The sequence below is a fragment of the Festucalex cinctus genome, chromosome 1, assembly GCF_051991245.1.
Source record: "Festucalex cinctus isolate MCC-2025b chromosome 1, RoL_Fcin_1.0, whole genome shotgun sequence".
Classification (NCBI taxonomy): domain Eukaryota; kingdom Metazoa; phylum Chordata; class Actinopteri; order Syngnathiformes; family Syngnathidae; genus Festucalex; species Festucalex cinctus.
In genome coordinates this window covers 14627606-14651527 of record NC_135411.1, presented here as the reverse complement: position 1 = coordinate 14651527, position 23922 = coordinate 14627606, and the positions used below count along the sequence as shown (strand labels likewise).

At 41.6% G+C, this 23922-nt stretch overlaps 1 protein-coding gene across 1 annotated transcript; it reads left to right on the top strand.

The window, feature by feature from the left end:
* The first annotated feature begins 277 nt into the window (after nucleotides 1-277).
* LOC144017219 (aquaporin-1-like) lies at nucleotides 278-4870 on the top strand. The gene is made up of 4 exons (XM_077518551.1): nucleotides 278-1128; nucleotides 2812-2973; nucleotides 3066-3146; nucleotides 4365-4870. Exons 1-4 carry the CDS (start codon nucleotides 772-774, stop codon nucleotides 4542-4544), a joined length of 780 nt encoding a protein of 259 aa, XP_077374677.1. The 5' UTR covers nucleotides 278-771; the 3' UTR covers nucleotides 4545-4870.
* The last annotated feature ends 19052 nt before the right edge of the window (nucleotides 4871-23922 follow it).

Here is a 23922-nt window from a genome sequence, read left to right as displayed (position 1 = left end):
ACATCGTGATTTTACTAATCGCTATTAAACGTTTTTGGCAGTCAAAGAGTTAAAGTGCTACAGAGAGTTAAAAAAAAAAAAAAAGTGGTTCAAATAAAAGGACACTTGCAGTCATGATTTCAAATCTGCTCTGATGTTCGAAGAGTACAACTTGTATGAAAGCACGAGTCATAATGACATTTCCCACATGTCCTCCTTGAAGTGTGACCACACACCTACGCACGTGCCAATCAACGCCGTGACATGTGCGTCCGCCTCATTCGTCCTCTCCCAAAATCTCCCCTCCCCGTTTCCGAGTCACGTCCGAGTCGGGGGCCTCCAGGTGCAGGCGACTGCTCCTTTCTCAAGCGTCGATGTTTCACCTCGTTTCGCTCCCTGCACACCACGTAATAATTATTTAGCGCTCGTCCTTGCGGTTAATGAGTGACTACCTTTGTTCTGCTTTTCATGCCAATTGATTTTTTTTTTTTTTGCACTTTCAACAACTGTCACTGAAATGGATTTAAGCATGCAACTTATTTAACACATTGTCGCGTTGTTGGGTTCAAGCAGCTCATTATCAACAAGGCAGGATTCTCGACGAGTTGTGGAGTTTACTGGGAGGTGCTGGGTGAGGGGCCGGAGGAGGAGGTCTTTTCAATTTCTCATTAATTCAGCGTGGCCCTTTCAGTTTTTGAAAGCCCGCCCACTGACCATTATCAGCCCTTCGGCTTTAAAATACGCCGCTCGCTTTTTTGGTGGTTCACTCACAAACACGCACGCAGCAGCGCCATGAGGGAGTTCAAGAGCAAAGCGTTCTGGAGGGCCGTCCTGGCCGAGCTGGTGGGCATGACCCTGTTCATCTTCCTCAGCATCGCGGCGGCCATCGGCAAGCCCGGCGATCCGGGTCAAGAGGTCAAGGTGTCGCTGGCCTTCGGGCTGGCCATCGCCACGCTGGCGCAGAGCCTGGGCCACATCAGCGGCGCCCACCTCAACCCGGCCGTCACGCTGGGCATGCTCGCCAGCTGCCAGATCAGCGTGTTCCGGGCCGCCATGTACATCCTGGCGCAGTTGCTGGGTTCCACCCTCGCCAGCGGCATTCTCTACGGAGCCAGGCCTGCTACCACTTCCGCGCTGGGCCTCAATCAGGTAAGTGCCAAAAGGCTTTTTATATTCTAGACATCAATGGGAAGTTGACCTGTTGCAGTAAAAGGTATAGAAGAAAAAAAATCCCGTTGGAAAAAATAATGGTTTCATTGTTCAGCATTTTCAGCATAGCGGTTCAAGGCTATTATTAACTCATTCACTGCCAGTCATTATAGAAAATTTTTACATTTCCAATACTCACGTGATATTACATTCAATAATTATATATAAACCGAATCTACCAAATAACAGAATAGACTCCCTACTTTTTGTCCCGTCCCGTTCTTTTATAATTGACAGCAGAAAAATGTAGGTTTGCCAAAATACAGCCATTTCTCCTATGGACTCTGAAACTGTGTTTATTTCCTATAAAATGGGGCAATGATGTCATTTACCGGTGGTTGGGCATCAGTAAAGTTGTTTCCAAGTTTGATATTTACAGTGGAGCATGCTCAGATTCGCCCCCATTTAGCACCGCTCTAAAAAATACAATTGACAAGTATACTTGTCAAAGGCAGTGAATGAGTTTTTAATAAGTCAAATGCTTTTCCATAACAACTTAAGTTCATAGCTGTATAATTTGTCAATTATTTTTCTTACAAATGAAAATTTGATTTGAGTATAGTTTTAATATTACAAGAAAATTGTATAATATGATAAAATAAAAGTGTAAAAGTTATTTTATAAGAAGTGGGAATGATTTGTTTAAAAAAAAAAAGCTGTAGTAATACGAGAAAATATTTCATAAGAATTGACATTTTCTAAGAAAGAAATTTACAAGGAAAGTTTTTTTTTATTATTATTTATTTATTTTTTAAAAACTAACTATATATGGATATGTGGTTTCATGTTATTTTTTTTTCTTGAAAACTGGTAATATTGGACAATAATTTTGAAAAAGAAAAATAATGGTTTGTTTTTTTTTCAAAATAAAGTAATATTAGGAGAAAAAATATTTTGTTTTTATGAGACTAAAAAATATTTTTACAGTAATTTTTTCAAGTTTTTACAGGAAAAAAAAGACACTGGAAATTTTTTATTATTACTATTTTGAGGGCGGAAGCATCATTACAGTGGTTGTTATTACATTTTACAAGAAAAATATTTATATTTAAGGAATAAAGTTGTAATATTAGGAGAGAAAAATATTTGTTATGATAACATAAAAAATATTTTTACAGTAATTTTTTTTCAAAATTATTTTTATAGAAAAAGTTGTCATTTTAGGCGATTATTTTTTTTTTTAATTACTATTTTAGAAGAAAAAAACATTGTTTTACAATAACTGTGCTTAAATTTCACAAAAAAATTCAGAATGTTTGATAAAGTCATATTACAAGATTTTTATTTTATTTCTTTTCTAAACAAGAAATAAGTCATTCTTCCATTAAGTGGATGGAGTTCAACCTATAGGCCTTGGACCATACATGGCCCACCAGAGTTTTTGATCTGGCCCATGATGCAATTTTAAAACCAAGCACAACTTGTCATAAACAACATGTTCAGCGTGGCCCTTGCTCCCCAGCTCTGCTGTTATTCATTAAACAACACTGAGTTGAAGTCTCTGCAGCTTCTGCAGCCGCTAATATCAGCATCTGGCACAGCGAGATAGCGTACATAAGTAGCAGCACGACTAGAAACCCGCTAACTGGCTGTTTTTTTTCTTCTTTTTTTCTGTTTCTTCAGCTGAGCAACGTCACAGCCAGCCAGGGCGTGGGCATCGAGCTACTGGCAACCTTCCAGCTGGTGCTGTGTGTCATCGCCGTGACTGATAAACGGAGGCGCGACGTCACCGGCTCGGCGCCCTTGGCTATAGGCCTCTCGGTGTGCCTGGGACATTTGGCGGCGGTGAGTTTGCATCACCCAGCATGCATTGCTCTTCTTGAGAGGAAACTGAAAAGTTGGACGCTTAACGTTTTTACTCCTGTGCGTGATTGCAGATCAGTTTCACGGGCTGTGGCATCAATCCCGCGCGCACATTCGGGCCGGCTTTGATCCTGAATGACTTCACCGACCATTGGGTACATGGGTTTTTCCCTTTATTATTATTATTATTATTATTATTATTATTATTGTTATTATTGTTATTATTATTATTGTTGTGTTGCTGGCAATTTTTGGAGGTCTGCATCAGAATTGACTTCACTGCTGTACCACAAGGCTATTGAGATAAAAAAAATAAAATAAAAAACATTTGCCACATATGGACATTGCATGTTAAGCTTTAATTAATATTATTTCAACACACGTGTGCTCATCAAAAATTAGCTATTGTTGTATGACTTTTTGAAATCCCAATTTGAATCAAGCCCAGTTCACTGCATCTCAATGAAATGGCGTGCTCCACACTTAGACAACCCAAGTCAAACTTTAATTCTTACTATTATTATGTTAATGTTTCAACTATTTGAACTATGACAATCCGGCCGTCTGCTGGACAACGTAATAAAATAAATCACATGCAAATCTAGCTTTAATTATTATCGTTTTTGCCACACTTGCAACTTTTTGAACCCTTGCGACAGAATGCACTTCATCTGTCTAAAGGGTATGTGATGAACTAAAAATCACACAAAAGTACAGCTTTAATTATTATTTTTGCATTATGTTTGGAACGTTTTAACGCCATCAGAATTGACTTCATTAATCCACTGCAGGTGTACTGGGTAATTGAGATAGCAAAATGCCACGTACCACTTGAGCAAATCATATATCAAGCTTTAATTCTTATCGTTATTATATTGTGCTTGCAATTTTGGAACATAATTAGAAATTTACCCAACTTAATCTACTGCAGGTTTACTGGGTATGTAAAATAGTAAATTCTCACGTTTCATTCACACATTAAGTCAAGCTTTAATTCTTACTATTATTTTGTTATGCTTGATTGCCACTGCTTATGATGTAAACTCACACATGTGTACATTGTTTGCCACACTTTAATTCTTATGATTGTTTTGTTACGTTGTCAACTTAAACTTCTGCATCTGCTTTCAATCCACCCCGGGTCTAGTAAGTACATGAAATAGTAAATCCCATGTGTCACGTACACATCACATACGAGCTTTACTTCTTATTGTTTTGTTACGCTTGCAACTTTTTCAACGCCTGTATTAAAAATCCCACCTCGGTTAATCAACTACAGGGCTCCTGGAGACGTATGATTAAAAATAAGTGCCACAAATCCAGCTTTAATTACTATCATTAGTTTTTTTAATGCGCTTCATAACTGACCGCAGGTGTACTGGGTTGGGCCCATGTGCGGCGGCGTGGCGGCGGCCCTCGTTTACGACTTCCTCCTGTCGCCCAAGTTCGACGACTTCCCCGAACGCATCAGGGTGCTGGTGAGCGGCCCCGTGGGCGACTACGACGTCAACGGCGCCAACGACGCCTCCACTGTGGAAATGTCCTCCAAATAGTCGGCCGAGCGCGTACTTCGCCGTGCATGTCCATACGCTCTTGTAAAAAGGAAAAAAAAAGAAATCAGTTTGTTTTAGCGTAATTTTATCTGGTAGCTGCGAGGCTCTTTTTCTAGCTTACGCACGCACGCACACACAAACATACACCGCAACTTGAAGGTTGCAGCAAACGTATCAGAGTGTGTTGAAATGTTCTCACATTATCAGTATTCTATATATTGTGGCAATATTTTTGTATACATGTATGTACCTTTATCACTTTTGTCTCTATGGTCTTGAAATGTCACTTTTTTTAAAGAAATAAAACACTTGTCATTTCACTTGAACCTCTGTTTTTTTTATAGCATTTAAAGACATTGTGGTTGTGATGTGGGCTGTGTGTGGCTTTAATTGTTATTTTTACACGATTATGTTATGCTTGCAACTGTTCAAACCCCTACCTGAGAATCGCCCCCAGCTATTCCAATGCAGGTTTACTGGATAGGCCTACGTGAGATTGCAAATGAATACAAACATGCTAGCAAGTCAAGCTTTAATTCTTATCATTTTTGTAGACTGTGCTTTTTGGAATTCCAGCATCAGAATGGACCACAATCCATTGCAGGTCTACTGCCATTCATGTGAAGGTGAAATTACAGTACATGCAAGTCAAGCTTTAATTATTATCGTTTTGTTATGGATATCGCAAGTCAAGCGTTTATTAATATTAGTACCACTTTGTTATGGATAAGAATTGCGTCTCCTGGCTAGATGAGATAGTAAAACCACATGCAAGTCTAGCTTTAAAAGTATTCGGATTCTGGGGCGAACGAATGTAAGTTTGTGGTTTTCCCAAAAGTGCGCATGTGTAACCCAACCAAACCCCGCCCCCCGTCCTCTTCCCCGCTTTTCACGTAGGAAACACCTTCTCTGGAAACTTGCGCTGAAGTATCGTGTATTTGTTTACAATCAGTGGTCTGACCCGTTGCCGCAGCTACGACTTTTTTTCTTTTCTTTTTTTTTGCCTCTAACATGTCGGACTCTTCTATGGTAACGGTCAAAAAACAAACTGTTGGGCTGCATTGACAACTATACATGTTTATCAAGCTTCATAAAGTATATTTCCTACTCATGCGCCCAAAACGACTTTTGTTTGGTTTCACTCTTTCAGTCCTTGTCTTCTCCGTTCAGCAACCTCAAAAACAAATCTTTGGTTTTCGTTTATCCTCCTCTGCCAGTGGTTAACTTTGAACAAACATGCGAGGCGCTAGCTTTTTTTTTTTTTTTTTTTTTTTTTTACATAACTTTATTTATAGAGCGCTTTCACAACAACTGCAACTGTAACTAATCACCTTATAGAACAGGGGTGTCAAACTCATATGAGCTCAGGGGCCGCATGGAGGAAAATATATTACGAAGCGGGCCACATCGGTAAAATAACTTATATAACTAAAAACCATTGCCGTCAATTATACGCAGATTTTCGCTATTTGTGTGCCTGCCCTAAATTATGGATCTCAGCTGTAATTATATTGTTCCAAAAAACAATACAACTGCAATGGAACGCGGCAACACTGAGTTCTGGACGTGTTAAATCGACCTGTTTTGCATATATATTGTTCCCAGAATGCATTGCGTGGCGCAGTTAATGACGTTATAAGGACGCTAATCTTTGTCATATCTCTTTGTGTTACCAGTAGTCGAATTTGTGTCGTATTTAACACGTTTGTCAGTCTGTGATTAAAAACAAAATAAATAAAATAAAATAATAATAATAATTAAATAAACCGTAACTTTAAGTTGTGTGTCAAATAATGACATCCAGGACGATTTCCTGTACAAGTTGCATTGCTCAATTGAGGACTACTTGTGAAATTACAAATTTTATGTATTTTGATTGTGGCCTGGTCCAGCCCGTGGGCTTTATGTTTGACACCCGTGTTATAGAACATATGACATAACACATGAAGAGGAGCTAGCTAGAGTGGGAAGAAGCTACGCTGCGCTGGTCAACACTGTTACGCAAGATGCCTACGCAAGCGACGTATTCCGGGCACGTACACAAGAAGTGTGATTGACAAGCCAGGAGTCAATCAGTAACGAAGCACCTTCGTTTATTTCATTGGCTAGAATCTAAAATTCTCTGCAATCATTTTTTTTTTTAATATATATTTTTTGTTAAGCATAACCTGTTGCAGGTTGATAAAGTGATTTTTAAGTGAATCAGGCAACTTAATTTGTAGTAAAATCCTTTTTAATAGCTTTAATTATTTGGTTGTGCTTTGTGAACATCCCAAATCAGTGTTTTATCATTATTAACAATGTTTTTGAACTTGTGGATGAGAATTGAATCTACTGGCTAGATGAGACAAGTCGAGCTTTAATTTTTACTACTTTGTTATGCTTTTGTGCACCTCTTTTTTATTTTTATTTTTATTTTATTTTTTTATTTTTATTTTTTAAAGAGCTCAGAATTGTTCATTCGGTAGTCTTACCGATTCAACGTCTTATCATCATTGCTCTTTTATTTTTTATTTTTTATTTTTTATTTTTTTTGTGTGTGCGTGCGTTTGCGTGCGCGCGTGCGCGTGCGTGCGTGTGCGTGCAAATACGTATAAATTTATACTCATTAATTCACCTAAAACCTTATAAATATCCCATTACCCTTCGCCTTAACCAGGTACTTCAGAATCTTGCCAGAGTCGTGAGATTCAAATGGTCAGGAGACCAGAGAAAAGGTCATAAAAAATAAAGAGAAAAGAAAGATAAATCAAAGTGAAATCCAGCACCGACCAAACACTTCCTGCCTTCCCCATGGTTACAAAATCAAAGTCTTACGCCAACCCCGGAAGACTCTAAATTCCAACAAATTAGCGAGATCTCAAGAGACCAGAGGAAAAACTAAAGAGAGGAAGGAGGGAATGATCGATGAGGCAGAGTGAGATCCATAGAAGCCAGTACATCCAATCCATCAAAGTGAAATCCAGCACCAACCAAACCCCTCCTGCGTGGTTACAAAACCAGAGTCTTATGCCAACCCCAGAAACCTCAAACTTCCAATAAATTGAGATCTCAAGTGACCAGAGGAAAAACTAAAGAGAGGAAGGAGGGAAGGATAGATAAAGCAAAGTGAGATCCACAGACACCAGCACCAACTGATTCAAGGGGCTGTGGGAGGGAGAGGCAAATTCTGTTTGAGTTTCAGTAGATGCTGGTGCGACGGATCTGGCATGCATAAGGACCACCACCAAAGAAAGAAGCCGTCAACCGCGGTCCAGCAAAGCGAGCACCGCCCCCCCTTTTGTGCACATCTAAAGTCCATCTTTTATGGTCATTAGCAATATTTTTGTTGTGCTTGCTTTATGAACTTCTCCATGAGAAGCGAGTGCACTGGGAATGTGAGATAGCGAACGAACATGCAAGGCGAGCTTTAATTAATATTCTTTTGTTGTACTTGCGTGCACGTCACAAGTCGAGATGATTATTTCCGTTTTGTAGTCCTGCATTCAGAATCAAACCAAGTTCATCTACGGCACGTCAGCAGGGTACACAAGTCCAGAATTATTATTACTTCGCTATCACGTGCCACTTCTTCAACATCTGCATTATAATCACAATCAAGTTGATCTATTGCTATTGTTGTTTAGATTCGGTTTTATTATTATGCTTATGTTATGCTTGCAACTTTTTTCAACTCCTTCAGTTGTTTTTGTGGTTGAGCTGGGAGTGGAAGGGGGCCTTTGGGGGGGGGTCTTCCTGGAATATTTCCAGTTGGCAACACAAATTTATCAATGGCCAGATTAACCCCTTTGGCGAGGGCCCCTCGGGGGAAGATTTTCTGTTGGAGTCTCCTCGTGCCCGGCCCAAAATGAAAGCACACAGTGCCATCGTGCCTTCTTATTCAATCAACATCATTTATCTGTGATAGATTAGAATGATATCAAAATAATTAAAAACATAAAAAGGTTGATACAGCGTGCCATAAAGTGAATCCCTGTCTAACGACGGCAATATGTTTTTAGACACACGCACACATAGTACACACGTGAGACATGTAAAGTTATAAACACACTTTTTGAATACATTGTAAAACGTAATGGCACACACACACAAAAACCTGCAAGCGTAACATTGGTGGAGGCGGGGCCTGGTGGGTTGGCATGTGACATCAGCGAGTCTACGTGTGAGGTGTGGCCCACAGCAGCACCATCCCTTGAGTGTTGACATTCTCTTTGTCTTGCCTTCTTTCGGTGAATGGCTGAAGAGCAGTTTGGTGACTGTGGCTCTCCTTTCCCAACATGTGAAGACATCTTGTTCTTGTGTATTTGATCCACGTGTCCTATCTCGAACTGATAAAATGTTCGAGCAGCAGCGCTTAGGTGACAATCAACAAGCCATTATTACAGGCTAAAAATGTTTGTCATGCCTTCAGTTTTGTCTCAGTCAGTTATATTTTACATATTTTGGCCATTAAGAAATGTTAAATATATTGACCTTTGAAAAGTCTCGAAGACCCTGGAAACTCATAAAAATGAGTTTGAATTGAATTGAGCTGGAGTTTTCTTTTCCTAATTTCTCTTCATTTGCCTTCAATTTTGTTGTCAATAAAAGTCAAGCATAGTCTATAGATTTTGGACCAGTTAAGGGATTTGGCCATTTATTTATTTTGTATGTTAGTTTTAGGGGGGGGTGGCTTCAAAAAGTCTTGCAGGTCTTCATGAGGTTGTAAAATGGAGGAACCGTATACATGAAATGGCTGCCAGGCCTTCCCTTCATCTACCTTCACTTGCTGCTTGCAACCCTCACTTTTTGTCTTCTCTAATTGAAAAAACATCCTATTTTTGTCATGATCCTGCTCTCAGTGCTGTTTTGTTTTTTTCCTCCCCAATAGTGAGTGGGCGTTTCCTCCAGCACCACACCTGGGGTGTGTTTACTAATCAATTAGTGGACTTGAAAAGGACTCCGGGCACAGCAGTCCACTGTCGGATTATTCCTTGCTCACTGCTACTAGCGACAAGAATTCTCTGCACCCCTTTTTGATTCATAGCAACGTTCATAGTCATAGTCATAGTCTTATTGGATAGTGTTCTTGTGTTTGTATTTATATTTACGTGTGAGTATATCCACGGCATTTTTGGTGATAATTGATTGGTGGCATATTTGCCTTGTTCTATTTTGTATTTACTCCCTTGCATACTTTTTGCAAGCGTTTTCTGTTACTCCTTTGTACCTTGCCTTTTGCAAGTATTTTTTGGTTCGTGTTTTTCTCCAGCCTTTGTGCTCGCAATTGTTGTTTACTTATCCTGGTTGTGTTTACCAGCGCTTTCTGTTAAGGTTTCCCACGAGTTCTTCTGTAAATAAATTTCTAAATTGTATTTTCCTTTCTGGGTCTGCCTTTTTGGGAACCTCTTTCTGTCGGCTGAGGTCGACGTGACAGAATAATCCGACCACCATGGATCCCGTAGACCCAGTAAAGGTGAGATGCGCTTTGGACAGCCAAGTGAGACGGGTTGGGCAAAACGAAGCCTCCTTGGTTGAGCTTCAGACTGTTGTAAGCAGGCTAGCTGGCCAGTTAAATGAATTGTGTTCCCGGTGTGAGCACCTAGCCCCTGTCAAGACCACAGTTGGGGTGTCTTCGCCCTTGGTCACTGTTAGAGAGCCCGTTTTGCCCCACCCGCCGAGGTATGATGGACAACCTGGAAGTTGTGGTACTTTTTTGCATCATTGCTCTCTTATTTTTGACCAGCAACCGTTGACTTATGCACAGGACAATGCTAAAGTGGCATTTGTAATGAGTCTCTTGGCTGGCAAAGCAGCTACTTGGGCTATGGCGGTGAGCAATGCGCAACCTGATCTCCGGTCTTCCTTTCCGACGTTTGTTTTGGAGTTTAGACGTGTCTTTGATCACCCGGTAAAGGGAAGGGAGGCTGGAAATCAGCTTCTGGACTTGGTGCAAGGGCGGCAGTCGGTGGTGGATTACTCTATTTCATTCCGCATCCTGGCTGCCGAGAGTGGCTTCAATGACCGAGCACTATGTTGTCTGTTTCGCCGTGGACTAAACTCGGCAGTTAAAGATGAACTAGCAGTGCGGGACGATACCTCGGACTTGGAGGAACTAATATCGCTGACCATCCGCCTTGACAACCGACTGAGGGAGCGGCGCAGGGAACGTGCATGGGAGCGGCTCGTCGCAGTTGGGAGTGCCCCCCTGGACAATCAAGCACGTCCTCTCACCCCGGACACCGACTCCTCAGCCGCCCTGGGATCACCTGCTGCCTTGGAGGAACCAATGCAGCTAGAAGGAGGTCGTTTGCGCCATGAGGAGAGACAACGGCGCCTCCTGGCAGGAGCTTGTTTCTACTGCGGTCAATCAGGACACCAGGTGGCTTCCTGCCAGGCGAGGCAAGCACGCAAATGTCATCAATCCACTCAACTAGGCAACCGGCAGTCGGCGCAAGCCACCGATGAACAGGGTGAGTATGAGTGTGAAGAGCCCAAACCAAGTCCAGACTCTAACATAAGCCAACAGAGTGAGAGACTAGAACTGTCAGGAGAAGTGTCCGGCTACGGAAAGAGTGTGAGAGTAATTGCGCTGGTTGATTCTGGGGCTGATGACAGTTTTATTGATGAGTGTATGGTAGAGACCCTGAACTGTCCTGTGGAGACGCTAAGTAAAGTAAAGAGAGTATTGGATCTTAATGGGCGTCTCCTGGCAGAAATTCGTCTAATTACTAGCCCACTAGTATTGAAACTTTCAGGTAACCACGTGGAGCAAATTAGGTTTTTTGTTATGCCCTCTCGAGCTGCTCCTGTTGTTTTGGGGTTGCCGTGGCTAAAATTGCACAACCCAGACATCGACTGGGAAAAACCCGCCTTAGAAAACTGGAGTCCTTTTTGTTATGCTCACTGTCTGAAATCGGCCGATGGTGGATCGGTACCGCCAGTCGACCCCAACTCCGAAGCTATTTGCTTAGATAATGTACCAGCTGAATACCACGATTTATGGAAAGTGTTTAGTAAAGCTCGTGCACAGTCATTGCCCCCCCATCGACCTTACGACTGCGCCATAGATTTGATTCCTAATACCCCACTACCAAGTTCTAGATTGTATCAGGTGTCTCAACCTGAACGGGAAGCCTTGAGGGAATACATCACTACTTCCTTGGCAGCTGGTATCATCCGCCCTTCTAGATCACCCGTGGGGGCAGGATTTTTCTTTATCGACAAGAAAGATAAGACTTTACGGCCATGTGTCGATTACCGGGGCCTAAATGAAATTACCGTCAAAAATAAGTATCCCCTGCCCTTGTTGGATTCAGCATTTGCACCGCTGCAGGCTGCAACTATTTTTACGAAGCTTGACCTCCGTAGTGCGTACTATTTGGTTAGAATACGGGAAGGAGATGAGTGGAAAACAGCATTTAAGACACCCCTGGGACACTTCGAGTACCTTGTTATGCCATTTGGATTAACTAATGCCCCAGCAGTGTTCCAGTGCCTTATCAATGACGTCTTGCGGGATATGCTGAATATTTTTTGCTTTGTTTATCTTGATGACATACTTATTTTCTCCCGCGATCTAGAGGAACATCGCCAACATGTGCGGTTGGTTCTTGAAAGATTATTAGAGAATCGACTGTATGTCAAGGCGGAAAAGTGTGAGTTTCACGCTACGTCTGTCCCGTTCTTGGGCTTTATTGTAGAAGGGAGTCAGCTACGGGCTGACCCCAGTAAAACACAAGCAGTAGTGGACTGGCCAACCCCAACAACGAGAAAACAGTTACAACGGTTTCTGGGGTTCTCCAATTTCTACCGCCGGTTTATTAGAAACTATAGCCAGAAAGCCGCTCCCCTTACACGTCTGACATCAAGCAAGATGCCTTTTAAATGGAATTCGGGTGCAGAACAGGCCTTCAGGGAACTGAAACGAATGTTTTCTAATCCACCAGTTTTGACTCATGCTAATACTGATTTTCCATTTGTGGTCGAGGTTGATGCATCCGATTCAGGAGTGGGGGCTGTCCTGTCCCAGCGCTCTCCGTTCGACCAGAGGCTCCACCCCTGTGCCTACTTCTCCAAGCAGCTGAGTCCCGCCGAGGCAAATTATGATGTGGGAAACCGGGAATTGCTGGCTATAGTGCTCGCATTACAGGAGTGGAGACACTGGCTAGAAGGAACAAAGGAACCATTCACAATCTACACTGATCACAAGAATCTGGCATACCTTCGTTCTGCCAAAAGACTCAACTCTCGTCAAGCCAGGTGGGCCATGTTTTTCACCCGATTCAGCTTTACGCTCTCATACCGACAGGGGTCCAAGAACCAGAAACCGGATGCTCTGTCCCGCATTCATGAGCCAGCAGCCAATGAGCAGCGGTCGGAGACCATCCTGCCAGAACATTGTTTTGCGGGGGCCCTTCAGTGGGACGTGGAGAGGAAGGTCATAGAAGCCCTGGAGGGTGCACAGGTTCCGGGTGAGTGCCCTACTGGGAAGCTGTTTGTGCCAGCAAATTTACGTCCTGAGGTGCTGCGGTGGGGACACGAGTCAAAGATCGCCTGCCATCCCGGGATAAACCGGACTCTAACCCTTCTCGGACAAAGATTCTGGTGGCCTGAAATGCGGAGAGACGTCGCAGACTTTGTGGGAGCCTGCGCTGCCTGTGCCAGTGGAAAATCATCTCACCAAAGGCCAGCAGGTCTGCTCCGCCCTCTGCCTGTCCCATCGCGACCATGGTCTCACATCTCTATGGACTTTGTCACTGGCCTGCCAACATCCCGAGGAAGATCTGTCATTTTGACTGTTGTGGATCGATTCTCCAAGCTAGCCCATTTTGTAGCCTTGGTCAAACTCCCATCAGCCGGGGAGACTGCACAGCTTCTGGTCAAGCACGTTTTCCGACTACATGGACTTCCGCTTAACGTGGTGTCTGATCGTGGGCCACAATTTGTCTCCCAGGTGTGGGGGAAATTCTGTCGGGTGTTGGGAGCCACCGCAAGCCTATCATCAGGATACCACCCCCAGACAAACGGTCAAACTGAGAGGGCTAACCAGGACCTTGAGGCAGCCCTCCGCTGCGTATGCCTTCAAAATCCGACAACCTGGACCTCGCACTTGCCATGGGTGGAGTATGCACATAATACCCTTGTCTCCACTGCCACAGGTCGATCACCGTTCATGTCTGCATACGGATACCAGCCACCGTTATTTCCGTCCCAGGAGGGAACGGTGGACCTACCCTCGGTGCAGCTGCATCTCAAGAGGGCCCATCAGGTATGGCGTGAGACTCGTGCAGCATTGTCCCGAACCGCAGCACGAAACCGACAGATCGCAGACCGTCGGAGGCGCCCGGCACCCAACTACCAGCCCAAGGACCGCGTTTGGCTGAGCACCCGGGACCTGCATTTGGCTGGAAGCTCTCGGAAGTTGGGCCCCCGCTTCATCGGCCCCTTTGAAGTGGAATCTGTTGTCAATCCTGTTTCGGTGAGACTTCGCCTGCCTCCCAACCTTAAGATCCATCCTGTTTTCCATGTGTCCCTACTCAAGCCAGACACTCCGAGCCCACTGAACCCTCCTGCGGCACCGCCACCACCTCCTCGACTGGTTGATGGAGACCCGGTGTACACTGTGAAAGAGATTCTAGACTCTAGGCGCCGGGGAAAGGGGTTCCAGTATCTGGTCGATTGGGAGGGCTATGGGCCAGAGGAGCGTCAGTGGGTTCCCCGCTCCTGGATCCTGGATCCATTGCTTCTGCGCACTTTCCATGAGGCGCATCCGTCAAAACCAGGTGGTCCGCCAGGGGGCGTCCGTTGAGGGGAGGGTACTGTCATGATCCTGCTCTCAGTGCTGTTTTGTTTTTTTCCTCCCCAATAGTGAGTGGGCGTTTCCTCCAGCACCACACCTGGGGTGTGTTTACTAATCAATTAGTGGACTTGAAAAGGACTCCGGGCACAGCAGTCCACTGTCGGATTATTCCTTGCTCACTGCTACTAGCGACAAGAATTCTCTGCACCCCTTTTTGATTCATAGCAACGTTCATAGTCATAGTCATAGTCTTATTGGATAGTGTTCTTGTGTTTGTATTTATATTTACGTGTGAGTATATCCACGGCATTTTTGGTGATAATTGATTGGTGGCATATTTGCCTTGTTCTATTTTGTATTTACTCCCTTGCATACTTTTTGCAAGCGTTTTCTGTTACTCCTTTGTACCTTGCCTTTTGCAAGTATTTTTCGGTTCGTGTTTTTCTCCAGCCTTTGTGCTCGCAATTGTTGTTTACTTATCCTGGTTGTGTTTACCAGCGCTTTCTGTTAAGGTTTCCCACGAGTTCTTCTGTAAATAAATTTCTAAATTGTATTTTCCTTTCTGGGTCTGCCTTTTTGGGAACCTCTTTCTGTCGGCTGAGGTCGACGTGACAATTTTGACTTTAGATCAGGTAATGACATAATGAGCAATTTTACTTTTCTCTGCCTTCAAAAGGTCTTCCTGGCCTTGAACCTCTGAGAAGTACTGTACATAGACACATTTTTTTTTCATCCCAATTTAAATGCTTTTTTACATCTCATTCACTTGATGCTTATTTGTGGCTCTTGCTTCCTTCAGTTGTGTCACAGTACAAATATAATCGACTGACTTCCTAACACAATTAGGGATGTAACGATAAGGGCAATATCGTGATATCGCGATATTAAAACTGCCACAATATCGTCGTCGTCATGTTCACATTATTTAAAGGGAACACATCTGTTTAAAAAAAAAAAAAGTCAGGTTGATTTCCATTTGTGCAGTTCTAGCACCCTCTGGTGGCTAGTTTATTAGTGCAATTTAATTTTCATTAGGGATGTTTTGGCCCTCTATGTTTAAAATCTGTGCTAATTGTCAGATGAAGGGGAACCTAATTTGCTTGTGAAGCGAGTCAATATGTGGAGGAACTAAATGTGTGCATACATTAACAAGTAAGTGCCTCAATATTGTTATTAGAGAATGTAGGTGGTTTATATGCATTGTTGTTATGTACAAAAGCACAGCTTTTTTTTAGTATGCTTTTTTTTTTTAATATTGTGACCTTTTTCAAATATCGCCAACCCCCCCACAATATCGTGATAATTATCGTATCGTGACCTTCATATCGTGATATTATCGTATCGTGATGTTTGGATATCGTTACATCCCTCATCACAATCAACTAAATTGGCCGATGAGTAATATTCTGTTATGCTTTCAAAAAAGTCTTTCAAGCCTTCATGACTACCTAAAAATGAAGGTTTGAGTTTGTATTTTTGTAGCCCTTCATTGCAGCTGCCTTCACTTGCATCATCTTTTGTTTTGTGGCACTTGGTTCCTCCCAGTTAAAAACATTCTCTATTAGGTTTACATCAGGCAAATGAAGTGCCCATTGACAAATATTCTTTGCCTTCAAAAAGTCTTACAGGCCCCTAAAACTAGAGTAGTCTGCTAAAAATGTCTAATTCCTACATGGAAGATGTCACTTATTTGTGAAACCTGTTGAATTCAATTTGTAATGCTGACGGCGGCTTCCTTGTGACATCAGAGGATGTTTTCTGGAGCATGGAGGTGTTCCAATCCAACATGTCCTAAATGAATACAGGGCTTTGGAATCCCCCCCAAAAAATAACGAGTTAAAATAAAGTCAGTCATCAGACGAGCGCTTCACAACAAAGCCCATTGGGACGCTCGCTCCGGAACAGCCATTGGAGGCAGTTGGACCGAGCGCCCCCCAGTGTGCTGGATCTTATACCGCCATTGCCCCAGCGGGGGGGGTCTCGTGGAGCCAATGTCGGTTCCGCTGGCCGGCCTTCAAAGCACCGTACCCCAGGGAAGGCCCTCTAATGGCCACTCAGTCGCTGATGATGGTTTGAAACCATGGTGGTTTTATTTGATTTCAAAATAGTGACAAATTCACAAACCTTTAGTTGCCCCTCGCCTGAATGCATCGTGCATAGAGCAAGGGGGGCTCAAATGGGATGGGGTGGGGGTGGGGTCCCTTTGACAGTTCTCGGAAGTCACTGGCATCCCTCCAGCCTCCTCTTCAAATGTCCATTTGTATCATCTCTACTTGCTCTTCTGCTCTGATCAATTCTGGTGATTGTATTAAAAATGTATATTTTTTAATAGGGGTGTTAAAAAAAAATAGATTCGGCGACATATCGCGATACTACATCGCGCGGTTCTCGAATCGATTCAATAATCGGCAGAATCAATTTTTTATTTTTTATTTTTTTTTTTACGATTCACACCTTGAGCATGGAAGAATGTTATATGAACGGAACATTAAGCCTTAATATTTTATTTTAATGCTGTTCAAACATGAAACAGATTACAACCTCTATAAGACTGAAATTTCAGATAAATAAATAATACATTTTCATATAAATCTTACACTCTACAAGCTTACTGATTAGTATTTTCTAAATTTGAATTAAAAAAAATCGCAACAATCGACTTATAAATTCGTATCGGGATTAATCGGTATCGAATCGAATCGTGACCTGTGAATCGTGATACAAATCGAATCGTCAGGTACTAGGCAATTCACACCCCCATTTTTTAATAAATCAAAGTATTGGTTGAACTCCGGAAACAAACATGTTTGACTTTAGAGACATACAGTACATTCACAACTGGAAGTCTTTAGCGTGCAACTTCCTATCTAATATCTGTACAGCATAAACAGCGGTCATGTGCACTTAATAAAGGGCCATCAACCTGATTGTGGGGCTAATAAAAGTTATTTTATCTTATCTTAATAGATCCTCAATCAAACAATTTTACATACACTGAGGAGCATGTTTCGTCTGAATTCTTTTTATTTGTTTCTCAAATATAATGGTTTGTTTTAAAGTAAACTAGCAAGATAACGAAAACGTTATGCGCACGGACTCGCACCAAAAATCCACATTCGCTCTTTGTTTTGTCGTTAGCCACCAAATGACCAAATTAATCAAATGGGTTACTTTTAGGCTACTTTTGTCAAAAAGCACGTCATAGTAAATGAAAAATCAAATTTGATCAAAATGGTAAATGGAATGCACTTATATAGTGCTTTATCTTAATCATGATGTTTACAAAACCATATTCGTTTATCTCTTTCAAATGTGTAGTACACACAGGCTGGCACGTTGTCGTAGCGTATCAACACACGGAGAAGGCTAACCTTTTTAGTTGAAAATAACTTACTTTAACCCCCTGGCCAACGGCTGAACAAAGGATTTTGCTCCCATTTTAAATCCAGCCACGTTGCTACTAGCCTCATCCTTGCTAGCGCTACGCTAGTTCGTCTCTCAAGTCCAGGTCCAAGTTTGAAAGCTTCCTTTCGTTTGTTGCTAGCATGGCATTAGCCGTCCAAATATTCCCGTTACTAGGATGCATAATTATTTGCTCTCCCAACAGAAGTTTGCTCCCTTTTAAATTTATCATCCATTTTTTGGGGGTTGTTTATGAACTATGGTAATAGAATCTAAATCTAAATGCATAAAAACACACACGTTTATAACCTATTATACATTTTATTAGGTGAAATACATATTTGATCCCCTCCAACTCTGGCGCCCATGTGGCAGGCACACAGCTGAGCACAATCAACAATCAAAGCAATTACCCATACTTCCCATCTCAACACCTGTTCTAGGAATCAATCAAGTACACAGTAGGAGCTTGTTAATGATCTGAAGGCAATTGAGACCTCAGTCCCAAGAAAAAAAAAAAAAAAAAAACTTGATTGGTACCACACTGCGCCGTAACGGACGGAGATGTTGCAGCGCCCGCAAGGTCCGTCTGCTCAACGTGGCACGTGTACAGGCCTGCTTTAAGCTTACCAGTCAACAGCTAATCAAGGCTCATCCAAAAGGCAATTAAATATAACTAGCATGTGTACCCCTGAATGCCAAATTCATATTTTAGAGACATACATTGTATGTTTTTAAAAAAAAAAAAATTAATATGACATTAAAGTCAAAGTTGAATGAGGGAAGAAAGTCATATTTTATCTAATTTATTTGGTCGGTGAGGGCCCGGGGAGGTGTTTATTATTAACACTATTATGCAACTCTCCACTGTGACCATAAATAGTGACATATGTTCATAAAAGTGCATCTCTACGTAACATTGTATCCTTATTAACTCATTGACTGCCATTGACGGAAAAAGATGTCAAATAATGCATTTTTGCTGGGCTGGCAGTGAATGTTTTAAACACAATGTGCCAATATATTTTGTGATTATATTGCAGCATCCTTTTTTCCCTTTTTCTTTTTTTAAGGCAAATTTTGCTTCAAAATCCGTCAATTTTGGTTACATCTCATCTTAACTCATTGACTGCCATTGACGGAAAAAGACGTCAAATAATGCATTTTTGCTGGGCTGGCAGTGAATGTGTTAACTTTAAAAAACAAAGAACAAACAATACATTTGAAACGAACATTATAATTACATTTGCTGAATAACTTTATTAACATTGTTTGTACTTCGTGCGCACACACTGACATGATGATGAGCATCACTGCCACCTACTGTAGTGGATGTGCAATGACACTCTATCCTAGTACCAAATGACTGAGAGGTCTTGAGGCAAAGTGTGATGATCAGATGGAAAAATTGGAGGAAGTAAAGGTCGTATGGGTTCAATTAATTGTTTTTCCCAAGTTCTCCAGTTGGCAAGAAGATGAACCGAATGCGCCTCAGCTGCTTCTTTGTGCACTCCAGGGGAGTTTTTGTCACTCTCGTTTTGGCTTTAAAGTGCAACAATATGAACAAAACAATCCTGTAAATCTGCGGTTGCATTGCGGACACTGAAACAGTTTACTGTACAATGGAGGACAGACAGCTGGCCCGTAAAAGTGGACGCAAGCAGCGGGAAAGAAAAAGACATGAGGAAGGCTTTCATCCATTCATTCATGTTGTACTTTTAGTTGCCTCTGTTGCCACGGCGACGAGACTTTACTCCTGATCGTTGTCCTGCTTAATGGTGCAGCATATTAACACGCTGGTGAGTAACAACAGCCAAGAACACTGAAGCACGTGTAACATTTTAACCTTCAAAAAGTCTCTTTCTATTATTTGTGAGTGTTGAGCAGGGTTATTAGAGTTTTGGAATTTTCATTTTAGTAAGTTTTTATTTTGTTTGGAGGTTGTTTTTTTTTGTTTTTTTTAAGTTTGAATTATTTTTCAGGGTGGTTCTGTTCGTTTTTATTAGTTTTAGTTATTTAAATAATCCTTAGTTTAGTTAGTTTCAGTATTAATGTTCGTTTTTGTTTTTTTCTAAATGCTTATGGGCAATATTTAATAAACACAATTTGAATGCATGTGAAAAGTAATGTATTTCTTAGCTAGTGTTGCATTTCGGCTGAGTTAAATGAAAAAGCAGACGAGCCAAAAGTCAAGCGTGCAAACTGTTCGCTTGTCATCTGAAGGTGCTTTCCTATTGGCTGCTGTTAGATGACGTCACTTCTGTGTGACACACTCTCTAACGTCCTTATTCCGGTTAATATCGAAATAAATATACTTAAAGTCAGATTTAAAATCAACCCCAAAGGCTTGTGTATTAAATGAATTACTAAAACGAAGGACATTTTCGATATGAATATAGTATATAGTTTTAGTTTTGTAAAATAAATTGCAGTTTCTGTTATTTTTCTTTATTTTATTTTTTAAAAACATTTTCGTTTTTATTTTATTTAGTTAACGAAAATGTTTTTTTTTATTTTATTTTATTTTTTTAGTTTATTTTGTTAGTTTCCGTCAACTAATATGTGTCATGACTGGGTCAGGACAGGGTTAAGTTTGGGTCATGCATGGGTTATGTTTGGGTCATGACCGTGAGGTCAAGTGTCTGTTTTGAACTGAGAACCGGCATCTGGTTTCAACTGGATTTAACTTATGTGATGTCAGGAGCTATGTGATGTCAAGAGTCCTTAATCTGGTTATCTGGTCAACAGCCAATCAGATAATTCTATGTCAGTCCTGTTACCCGCATGTCTAGCCACAACCAATCAGATGGATTGACTGTCTATATAAGATGGGTGAGAAATGTGTGTGTTTGTCGGATTATTACCTCTGTTCCTCTGTGCATCTCCACAGCCCAAGGGGGCTTGGCGTCTCGTGATTCTCAATGGATTCTCGTTGTTTCTGGTCACGTCAAGTTAGTTCCACGCTTTTTGATGTTATGCGAATAAAGTGTTAAAAGTCTTATTTATGTCTGCGCTATGGGATTCAACCTCAGAATGTAACAATATCACCTTGGTGTTAAGTCAAAACTGTGTAAGCAGGCTACTAGCTACTATGTATAAAATGCGTTGTTTTACCGCAAATTATTATTCCACGTTTTGTTTGTTTGTTTTAATTGACTGCTGAGCACACAGCTTTTAAATAAGACAAGTCTAGTCTTCGATGTTTTGGGCTACACTTGGCTCAACGTTCCAGCGGAGGGGCTGCTGTGCTCCCACCATATGCGTGAATTTGCTGACAAAAAGTAGACTGCATTTTGGACTGGGTAAAACCAGGTCTGACGTGTGACGCAGGTGGCGTAAGGCAATTTGGATTTCTATCACTGCGCTGATTTGACCGGAAATGAGGAGAGCCCCTTCGATTGGCTGGGAGTCGGCCGCGTTCCATCCCACAATGGTGTACAATGAAGCAAAACGTCCCATGTGTACAATTAGACTGCGCTTTGCGCTATAGATTTGTGCTGGGTATGAAAATAGGACACAGTAATAAAAGATGGTGATGACTTTTTCCTGTGTGTTTTGTGAATGCGTCCTTTCTCCATCGTTGCACATAAATATCCTTCCCTTCATTGTTGTTGTTCTTTATGGCTTATGAGTGTGTGATATGTGCACACACGCTGAGCTAATCATTAAATAACTTTCCAATGACTTTGGCAGCGTTTCTCAACACTTTATTCTCTGATGTTAATCCAGCCAAGGTTGTTGAAATGGACTCCATAGACTCCGCACTCGGGTGCACATCCGCACATCGTCGTGGCTGCGGGATGTGCCAGGTGATCATTAACGCATCACCGTCAGTGTCCCGAATCATTTTTACGACGTTAAGCTGAAGGAGTTTGGTCCAAGTCCAAGTTGCGCTTTTGTTCCTCCTTCAACATGGAAAGTTACTCACAACAGGGCATCAAATAATTAGAAACGCTTCTCACAACAACGCAGGCGATTGTGTATCAATTCATTTTTTTATAACGCTTGTCCTCATTCTGTCCTGCATATCATTCAAAAGTAAAATTTGTCCCAATTTGTCCCTTCTGCATCATCACAAGTGCGCCATCTGTCACAACTTGTTCACCAAGTTAAGCGTCGAATGTACTGCATCCATTTTTTTGGAGGTCACAATTTATATCATACAATTCAAATGAACTGTCAACGGTCCTTGCGGGAACAAAATTGTTGTTTGTGTGCTTTTGAATTGTTGTAGTGGTGACGAAGGATGAACTATTCCATAGCTAATTGTAGCATGTTTAAGCTAACGAGGCAGAGAGGTGTGTGTTGAAATTGCGCTCATAGATTAACTCATTCACTCCCAGCCATTTTCACAGAAGCAATCCCGTTCGCTCCCGGCTGTTTTACTGGATTTTGACTGATTTTGCAAGGCCCACAGAATATTGTGTTCTTTTGCTATAAAAGCATGGAACCTATCAAAAGAAAGATTAAAGTCTCTTCTTTCATCAGGAAAAAAAAAAGTATGTTTCTATCTGTTTCCGTTTTGCAGCAATTAGCTTTAGAAGAGAGCTAAGTTTCATCAGTTTTCACATATCTATTTAAAATTGTAAGTAATTGAGCTTTTTTCTAGATGGCCCTGGTTGATCTCCTTTGCTCTGCTGCCACCTGCTGGCCGTTTGTGTAATAACAATCATTTCTGCAACCGTTCTTTGCAGTTGAGAGGCTGAATCAAAGCCTTCTGTATGCTCTAGCATAAAAAAACAAAACAAAAAAAACGTATAAATACGTCTTTGGGACACCTGTAACATTAAAAAACGTATTTATACGTTATTGGGAGCAAATGAGTTAACATATAATCTTCCAATTTTACCCAAAGGCACCATGTTGATTGTATGGTTCACACATCTCCCCCTTTGCCATCAACCGTTTTACACACCTTCACAAAAACAAAAACAAAATTCCCCCTAAAAACACACCAAACTCACTTGTTGGGTTAACCCTTGCTTCCTTATCCTACATGAGAATCCTCATAAACCAAACAAACTACATTGGACTTTAGAAATATAATATCCACAATAACCCTAAGCTCGTTATGGCCCTGATATGACACGGAACATCTTCACGTGATGTTTTATGGGCGCCCTGTGACCGACGTCTAATTCCTCAGCGCGCTCAACCCCGGCGGAGGTCGGCGCATTGTGTGCGCAAGCTTGTTTTGCAGTTTGTCCTCCGCCGAGTGCACAATGCTCTTTTTGTTGCCCCGCGCTCGTTTTGTCCCGGAGTGTCGTTCCGAAAATGATTTGGCCCTTGGGACTGCCGAGCTTGATTATGTCCAGGCCTGGGGGAAACATGGGAGAGTGTTGGGAGATGCTCCCATTATATGAATCTAGAAATAACAAAGCGGTGAGAAAACAGAGAAACAGAGAGAGAGAGAGAGAGAGAGAGATTGGAGGGGGCTCCATTTTGCTTTGATCTAGATCCAAGGTGGAACCTTCTCTTTACCAACAGAAATGGAAACCTTTTGACATTTTTAAGGAAAAAAAAAGAAGTTTTTGGTCACTGCACCATCTTAAAATGTCACATTGCTAAGAGTCATCTTCCTCAGAGCTTTAATATGATACATGATTCAATGATTATGTTTAAACCATGTCTACCAAATGGAAACAACAGACTCTCCTTTCACCAACAAAGCTTACATCATCAGACCTTTCCGCACCAATTTCCATTTAAAAACGTAAATATCCTTGACTTAATAAGAGGTTGTGATTTTTTTTCATTATTGCTTCTATTATCGAGTGTTCCTTTATTTTCTTTGCTTCAGTTTCATTTGGAGCCAAAGGTGCTATTCCTATGGAATACATTAGGCAATAGTATGAATGGAGTCCTTTTGAATTTCATATGTTGAACCCTTAATAAGTGACAATGCACTGTAATGGCTGATTAATTTTAATGGGCTCTGCGACATTGTTTGCTCAATGACTTCATTGCATAATCTATACCTATAAATATCAGGAGCGATGAAGTGTGAAATATTTTTTTGTACTCAGGTTAATACAAGTCAAACTATTTTGTATTTTTGCAGCTCAAGCATAATTGCATAATGCTTGACTTTCTTTAAATATGATGTACAACACTGCTACCAGCAGGCCTAAAGTGGCTCTACGGGGACTGCAAGACAACGCATTTGACTGAAACAGGAATAAAAACGTATATGGA

What these genes read in the sequence shown, in the direction of transcription:
- LOC144017219 (XM_077518551.1), top strand. Translation starts at nt 772, where the DNA reads ATGAGGGAGTTCAAGAGCAAAGCGTTCTGGAGGGCCGTCCTGGCCGAG. An exon ending in CCGCGCTGGGCCTCAATCAG is followed by an intron (nt 1,129 to 2,811) that starts GTAAGTGCCAAA and finishes CTGTTTCTTCAG; the next exon opens with CTGAGCAACGTCACAGCCAG. An exon ending in ATGACTTCACCGACCATTGG is followed by an intron (nt 3,147 to 4,364) that starts GTACATGGGTTT and finishes AACTGACCGCAG; the next exon opens with GTGTACTGGGTTGGGCCCAT.